We start from the raw sequence: 7,856 nt of genomic DNA on the forward strand, positions 1-7,856 counted from the left end.
CCCCTTGAGATCTCAGTCACATCTTCCAATTGTGGTTTGCAGAGAGAGGACAAAGCAGCAGAGTCGCCTCAATGCCGGGGAGCCCGTGGACACCCAGTTTAGAGGTGGCTCTGCAGCGACGTCTGCCATCCTGCACAAAGCTGTTGGCACAAGCTCCCCTCCCACTATGCACACCCTCTCCCTGGGTATGGCTCCAACCCATGGCCCCGCTCCCCAACTACCAGCTCCTCTACCTGGGAGCAGTAGTAGCAAGCTCCTATCTTGCAAAATAGTCCACCTGGGACTCCAAAGCCCACAGACCCACGGTGGGGTGGGGGCAAGACAGTGGGCTTGGTAGGGTGAGACGGATGAGGAGGGCTAGCACAGGCCGCTGGCACAAGGCTGCGTCCCGCCGTCAGTAGGATTCAGAGTGAACAACCCTGAGCACCTCCGCTCTTCCATTCGCCGCAGCGCAGACCTCCCGCCGCCAGGCGCCCGGAGAGCCATTCCGGAAATAACCGAGCACCTGCCAGCTGTAGGCGAGCGGTTCCGGAAATGGCCGATCCTGTCCGGCAACAGCCAATCGCTCCCCCCGTAGCCGAGCAGCTCCGAAAAAGCCCGAGCGGTTCCGGAAGTAGCCGAGTCCTTCCGGAAAGCCCCGGAGCTGTCCGAGTCGGCGGCGTAGGTAGAAGCCGCTGTGCGGGAGCCATCATGGCGGACGAGGCAGCGCAGCTGCTGGCCGACGGCATCGCGAAGCGGCTGGTGCAGGAGGGCCGGGGTCCGATGCCCGACTACCGCGACGGCACCAAGGTAACCAGCCGCCCCTCCCCCTCGGGGCAGAGCGGGGCCAGGCTCTGGCACGCATGCGCGGCGGAGACAGACCGTTAGGCGGGCCTAGCGGCGCCTGCCTCGCAGAGTCCGGCAGCGCTGACACGGCGGGGGTGGTGACTGCGCATGCGGCAATGAGCCTGTACTATGGTAACGTGCCCCGCCTTCCAGCATCGCGCTTCTATTGGTGCTGTTGTCATTGACTTACAACCGCTCCTGCGTGCTGATTGGCCAGATACTCTAGAGGAGGCGGGGCACTCAGAGAGTTATTTTGCCCGCCCTTCCTCCTCAAGAGGCGGGGCGGGGCTCTTGGGGCAGTGACGTCTGTCCCAGGGAGGGGGCGTGGCCTGAGCTGCCAGCAGTGACGGGCCCCGCCTTCTATGGTGGGGTGGGGCAGTGACGCGCTGGCCGGGGGGAGGGGTATATTTTGGTAGGGTCGCTTCGTCTTTACGTTCCTGGGGCCTGGCTCTGGGAGGGCGAATGGCAGCCAGAGCCCTGCAGGCAGCATGGGCTGGTGGGGCCCAGTAGGGGCAGGGCTGGCACGGTGCCTGGGGGGAACAGTGTAGCCCAGGGGAGGGGAGCCCGTTAGAGCTGGCAGAGCTCAGGCTGATGCCCCCGTGTCCTGCCTGGGAGGTCAGGGCTGTGCAGTGTGCCCCAGTCCAGTGGGTGAGCAGGGCTGGGCACGGTGTGTAGCAGGAGCCTGCCAGGAGCACATGGCCCCAAGCTGGGCACACAGCAGCTCCCAGGAGAGGGGTGCTCTGGGTGACCCTGTTCCTGCCAGGGCCCATCTCCTATCTAATGGGCCAGTAGGGGCATGGCCCCATGTCATGGAGTCACCGGGCGATGCTCTGGAACTACTCCATACAAAGCCAGTCAGGACTCTGGGGGAGCCTCCTCTCTCTGAGCATAGTGCCTCCAGGGCAAGAAGCTCGCACGGCTTCAGCCTTCCTGGGTCTGACCTCAGAGCATTCAGTATCTTCTTCCACACCATGCGCTTCCTGCAGTGAGTCCGCCCGGGTGAGACTCCTGGGGAAGCCAGCGGGCCCTGCACCCCAACGCCACAGTCAGACATGACTCAGCCAGCCGGTAAAACAGAAGGTTTATTAGGCAACAGGAACACAGCGTAGGGCAGAAATCAGTGACTTTCAGCCAAGACCATCTTGGAGGGAGGGGAGCCCAGAGCCAGGGCTCTCAGCCTCCCTCTGTGCCACAAGCCAGCCGAGACCTACTCACTTCCAGCTGCCTGGCCCCTGCCCTGCCTGTTGCTTCTCCTCTGGCCTTTTTTCTCACTTCCCCAGCCAAGAGTCACCTGGTCATATCCCCTCCTGGGTCTCAGGTTACGAAGGGGCGGCTATAGCATTGGTTCAGACAGCTGGAGCAGCCCCTGCAAAAGTCATACCCCCTTATTCCCACCACCTAGACATTAGTGCAATACACAGGGAAACTGAGGCACACACAGCATTTGTGCAAAACGGTGACTCACATACAACATAATAAGGGAAAATCCCCACTTCCATCAAACCGTCACTGGGGGTTGTCAGCGAGAGCTGAGAATCCCAGCGTTCATTCACATCTTCTAACGTGAGCCTCCCTGCCTCATCACAGCCAGTGGGTCTTGGTGAGCAGTCACTGGCCTGTGGGGCCTTGTTATGCTGGATGGGGTGTGGAACAGCCTCATCCACATTTGATCTCCCACGCAGGCCACTTTCCACTACCGCACCATGCTGTCCGACGGGGAGCACCGCGTGCTGGACGACAGCCGTGCCCGCGGGAAGCCCATGGAGCTCATTATTGGCAAGAAATTCAAGCTGCCAGTGTGGGAGACCATCCTGAGCACCATGCGGGACGGGGAGCAGGCTGAGTTCCTGTGTGACACCAAGGTATCCTCCTACTCCTACTGGCTCCACAGCTCCCTGCATCCCCTCTCCAAGCACCGTTCCTAGGGGGTGGGATACAGGCCAAGTTCCTGTGTGACACCACGGCCCCCCCCTCAGGCATTTCTGTTGTCTGTGCTGTAACCCCAGCCTTGAGGCAGTCTCTCTGGGGAGCAGCCTTTGATTTCACCAGGCTCTGAGCAGAGCTGTCCACGAGGGCAGGCCATGCGGCCTCAAGGGTTCTGGGCCTTCAGACTCACCAGGAGCTAGTCCAGCCAAGATCTGTTGGAGGCTTTTAGCCCTGGGGGGAGCTGAGCATGCAGCGATTATAGCTGGACCGGCCAGGGCTCTGTACCATAGAGCGCCACTCTCACCGTGTTGGCAGAGCCGCTAGTCCAGATGAAAGGCAGCAGGAGATCTGCCGCCACGGCGACCCGACCTTCCCAAACACCACATGCTCTGCTGGCAGCGGCTCTCTTGTCGCAGCTGCATCTGCGCCGGGGGTTCTGCCAGCGCAGCTCTGCTGGTTGATTTGCTTGCTCTCGTAGCTGGCGGAGCCTTGCAGTGCAGCCAGGCCTGCCTCCCCGCAGCCAGGGGCGGCTCTGTGGTTTTTGCCATCCCGAGCATGGCAGTCAGGCAGGCTTTGGCAGTTCACACAGATTCGGCGCCGTTTCTGCGGGTGATCTGCCAGTCCCGCCCCTTGGTACCTGCTGCCAAATTGCCGCGGACGCCATGGGACCGGCAGACCTCCTGCAGAAATCCCGCCGAAGGCAGCCAGACTGCCGCCCTCATGGCGACCGGCACACCTCCCCCCGCGGCTTGCCGCCCCAGGCACTCGCTTGCTGTGCTGGTGCCTGGAGCTGCCCCTGCCCGTAGCCCCAGCTCCTCCTGTCTGTGCCCAGCCCTAGCCAGGTGCCTTCCTGGGCTGGTGGTTAGGAATAACTAGGGTCCCATGTCTCTGCCGGGTCGCCTCCATTTGTGGGTGTTGAGTCCAGCCCATCGTTATTAATGGGTCTGGTTCCAACCCAGCTGGCGCAGTGATGAATCCCTGGCCCTGAGCTCCCGGCCTCAGGGAAGAGAATGATCCCTCCCCCCGAGGAGGCCACGCAGAGTGGGCAGGTGCCCAGGGTCAGTACCACCAATTCCTGCATTTAGCCTGCGCCCCAGGTTCCTGTGTGACACCCCTTTCCCCCGCTGACGCCCTGTCCTCCCAGCACGTGGTGCTGTACCCGCTGGTGGCGAAGAGCCTGCGGAACATCGCGGCGGGGAAGGACCCCCTGGAGGGGCAGCGGCACTGCTGCGGCATCGCCCAGATGCATGAGCACCACTCTCTGGGCTACCCCGACCTGGATGACCTGCAGCAGAACCCCCAGCCCCTGATCTTCGCCATCGACCTGCTGAAGGTGATGAGGGCCTGGGGACCCGGACCTGGGGATGGAGGGGCTCTGAGGGGTGGGAGACCCGAGCTGGAAACGGGGTCCCTGAAGGGTGGGGGAGCTGTGGGGAGGGGGTAGTGGGATTGGGGAATGATGCCGGGGGCTCGACTGGGCTGGGGCTCTTCCCTTGCCAGGTGTGGTGCCTGGGGATGGATCCAAGGGATGGAGGTGGGGTGATGGACAAGGTGCCTGGGCTCTCTCTGGATGGATATGGTGCCCTGGGCCTGGGGCAGGGCTGGGCTCTCTCTGGATGAGCGTGGTACCCTGGGGCTGGGGCAGGGCTGGGCTCTCTCTGGATGAGCGTGGTATCCTGGGGCCGGGGCAGGGCTGGGCTCTCTCTGGATGGACATGGTACCCTGGGGCCGGGGCAGGGCTGGGCTCTCTCTGGATGGGCATGGTACCCCGGGGCTGGGCTCTCTCTGGGTGGGCGTGGTGCCCTGGGGCTGGGCTCTCTCTGAGTGGATGTGGTACCCCGGGGCAGGGCCAGGCTCTCTCTGGATGGGCGTGGTACCCCGGGGCTGAGGCAGGGCTCGGCTCTACCCTACTGACACAATATTGCAGGTGGAGGCGCCCGGCTCGTACCGGCAGGACCCATGGGCCATGACGGACGAGGAGAAGATGCAGGCTGTTCCACTGATCCACGAGGAGGGCAACGAGCTCTATCGCCAGGGCAAGGTGACCGAGGCGGCCGCCAAGTACTACGATGCCATCGCCTGCCTGAAGAACCTGCAGATGAAGGTGAGCAATGCCCCACCCGGGCACTACGTCCCCAGATGCTGACCCTGGCCACAGGGATTGCAAGGAGTTGGCTCGGTGGCTGCTCCAGGCCACTCCCACCCACCTGCCCCTGAGGGACCTGGCGTGCCTCCTTCTACACCCTCTCCTGGGAAAGCCCCTGTTAGCACTGAGCTCTCTGCAGCTTAGGGATGGGGCTTTCTGCTCCAGTCCCGTTTCCCCGTGAGCTCCGACAGTGAGTCCTGCTGAGATCAGCCTGCTCTGCCTCCAGGGAGTGACGCTCCAGGGCGCACATGCAGCCAGGGCCGCGTGGTCACGCCTTGGGGCATCCAGGCCTACGTCACATCCAGATGGGCAGAAACTGCAGTCTCTATGTCAAGGGCCCTCCTGGTGTCTGTTGGATGCTCTCTGCCCCATGTCTCTGAGCCTGGTTCCTGGCCCAGCCTCCTGCTGGGTCTGTCCCCTCTCTGGGCCGGCCCCTGGCTGTGCAGTTGGTAATGCAGGGGCTCTGGCTGAGGCCTACCACTGATCACGTGACTCCCACCCACCCCTGTCCCAGAGGAGGAATTAACCCTTTCACCCCCATTGCAGAGTGGGTGGGGAAACTGAGTCATGCACCTGGTGACAATATTTCCACAATCCCCAACCGCAGGCGCCTCTGCCTTAGTGGCAGCACCAAGCCCACTGATTTGCCAGGATCCAGCTCCAGGTCTCCCCTGCCTTCCGCCCTGCCCCCTGTGCCTGCTCCTCATTTCCCTCCCCCCTTGCAGGAGCAGCCGGGCTCCCCAGACTGGATCCAGCTGGACGTGAAGATCACCCCCTTGCTGCTGAACTACTGCCAGTGCAAGCTGCTGTGCCATGAATACTACGAGGTGCTGGACCACTGCTCCTCCATCCTCAATAAGTATGAAGGTAAGGAGCTGTGCGGGGCACGGCTGGGACAGCGGGGGCTGCAGGTTGGGACTGTGGGGCACCGGTAGGGCTGTGGGGGCAGGAGCCCAAGGCTGGGATAGCAGGGGGTTGTGACTCGGGTCTGAGGGGGCACTGGCAGGGCTGTGGGGGGTGGGGAGCCCAGTGCTGGGATAGCAGGGGGTTGAGAGTCGGGTCTGAGGGGCACCGGCAGGGCTGTGTGTGTGGGGGGGGAATTCCAGAGCTGGGATAGCAGGGGGTTGAGAGTCGGGTCTGAGGGGCACCGGCAGGGCTGTTGGGGGGGGGGGAATTCCAGAGCTGGGCTAGCAGGGGGTTGAGAGTCGGGTCTGAGGGGCACCGGCAGGGCTGTGGGGGGGGGAGGGGATTCCAGAGCTGGGATAGCAGGGGTTGAGAGTCGGGTCTGAGGGGCACTGGCAGGGCTGTGTGGGGAGGAGCCCAGAGCTGGGATAGCAGGGGGTTGAGAGTTGGGTCTGAGGGGCACCAGCAGGGCTGTGGGGGGGGGAGGGGATTCCAGAGCTGGGATAGCAGGGGTTGAGAGTCGGGTCTGAGGGGCACTGGCAGGGCTGTGTGGGGAGGAGCCCAGTGCTGGGATAGCAGGGGGTTGTGAGTCAGGGCTGAGGGGCATGGGCAGGGCTGTGGGGCGGGGGGAGCTCAGTGCTATGATAGCAGGGGGTTGTGAGTCAGGGCTGAAGGGCACCGGTGGGGGGCGGAGAGGGAGGAAGAGCCCAGGACTGGGATAGCAGGGGGTTGTGAGTCAGGTCTGAGGGGCACTGGCAGGGCTGCGTGGGGGGGAGCCCAGAGCTGGGATAGCAGGTGGTTGAGAGTCGGGTCTGAGGGGCACCGGTGGGGGGCGGAGAGGGAGGAAGAGCCCAGGACTGGGATAGCAGGGGGTTCAGAGTCGGGTCTGAGGGGCACCGGTGGGGGGCGGAGAGGGAGGAAGAGCCCAGGACTGGGATAGCAGGGGGTTGTGAGTCAGGTCTGAGGGGCACCGGCAGGGCTGCGTGGGGGGGAGCCCAGAGCTGGGATAGCAGGGGGTTGTGAGTCGGGTCTGAGGGGCACCGGTGGGGGGCGGAGAGGGAGGAAGAGCCCAGGACTGGGATAGCAGGGGGTTGAGAGTTGGGTCTGAGGGGCACCGCTCTGGGCTCTCTCCCCACAGACAACGTCAAGGCCTATTTCAAGCGGGGGAAGGCGCATGCTGCCGTATGGAATACAGCCGAGGCCCAGGCCGACTTCGCCAAGGTGCTGGCGCTGGACCCGTCGCTGGGCCCCGTGGTGGCCAAGGAGCTGCGCAGCTTGGAGACACGCCTGCGCCAGAAGGACAGTGAGGACAAGATCCGCTTCAAGGGCATCTTCTCCCAGTAGCGGCTGCGCCAGCCCCGTGGCCTGGGGAGCAGCAGGGTGCGCCAGAGGGGCCTCCGCTGGGTGAGGGGCTGTGCCGACTGCCCCCGGGCCTGGGCTGGGGTGAGCTGCCAGCACCCATCTGGCCGTCTGTGCTTGGCACCCCCATGCTCCTCATCCTCGCTTCCCATTCTCTGTAGCCAATAAACTGATATTTATCCATGGGCTCTGCCCTTCCCGCCTGAGCCAGGCCAAGGAGCCCGGAGCCGCTGCCATGCCCCCCTCCACCACTTTCCCATTAGTGCTGCCCTGGGCACCCTGCAGCCTCTGTTACATGGGTGTGTGAGCTGGGTTTGGTGCCTTGTAGCTGATTTATCTGCAGGTCGCTGCTGGTCCCCCTTGGGGTTACCCCCACTCTCCTAATGCCCAGCTAGCAGTTCTCAGCCTGGCACTGCCCCCGGACTTTGGCTGCAGCGCTGTTGCCCGCCTGGGCACTGGGCCTTGGGAACCCCACCCTCTAATTGTGCTGACTTAGGGGGAGGGGGGTGGCCGAAGCTCTGGCCCCAGGCCACCCTGGCTGGGGACAAATGACAGGAGAGGTTCCTTCTCCTGCTGCTACCTGTGTGAGGTGGGGGCAGCTCCCCCAGTTGGGCTGCAGAGAGGGAGGGGCAGGGGAAGTGGGGCTGCCTGTTAGCAGCTGATGTGTCCAAGTCTCTAAAAATCCACCTGCAACCTG

At 63.8% G+C, this 7,856-nt stretch overlaps 1 protein-coding gene across 2 annotated transcripts; it reads left to right on the forward strand.

The window, feature by feature from the left end:
- On the forward strand, positions 1–7,856 carry AIP (aryl hydrocarbon receptor interacting protein). 2 transcript variants are annotated; one of them, XM_030562509.1, is made up of 6 exons: positions 1–789; positions 2,508–2,687; positions 3,896–4,084; positions 4,679–4,855; positions 5,623–5,756; positions 6,939–7,856. In XM_030562509.1, the coding sequence occupies exons 1-6, from the start codon at positions 535–537 to the stop codon at positions 7,105–7,107; spliced, it is 1,104 nt and encodes a 367-aa protein (XP_030418369.1). In that variant the 5' UTR covers positions 1–534; the 3' UTR covers positions 7,108–7,856. The 2 variants fall into 2 exon arrangements, with proteins under 2 accessions (XP_030418369.1, XP_030418368.1); XM_030562508.1 differs by having other exon boundaries at positions 6–789; positions 5,623–5,764.

The sequence above is a fragment of the Gopherus evgoodei genome, chromosome 4, assembly GCF_007399415.2.
Source record: "Gopherus evgoodei ecotype Sinaloan lineage chromosome 4, rGopEvg1_v1.p, whole genome shotgun sequence".
NCBI classification, from domain to species: Eukaryota; Metazoa; Chordata; order Testudines; family Testudinidae; genus Gopherus; species Gopherus evgoodei.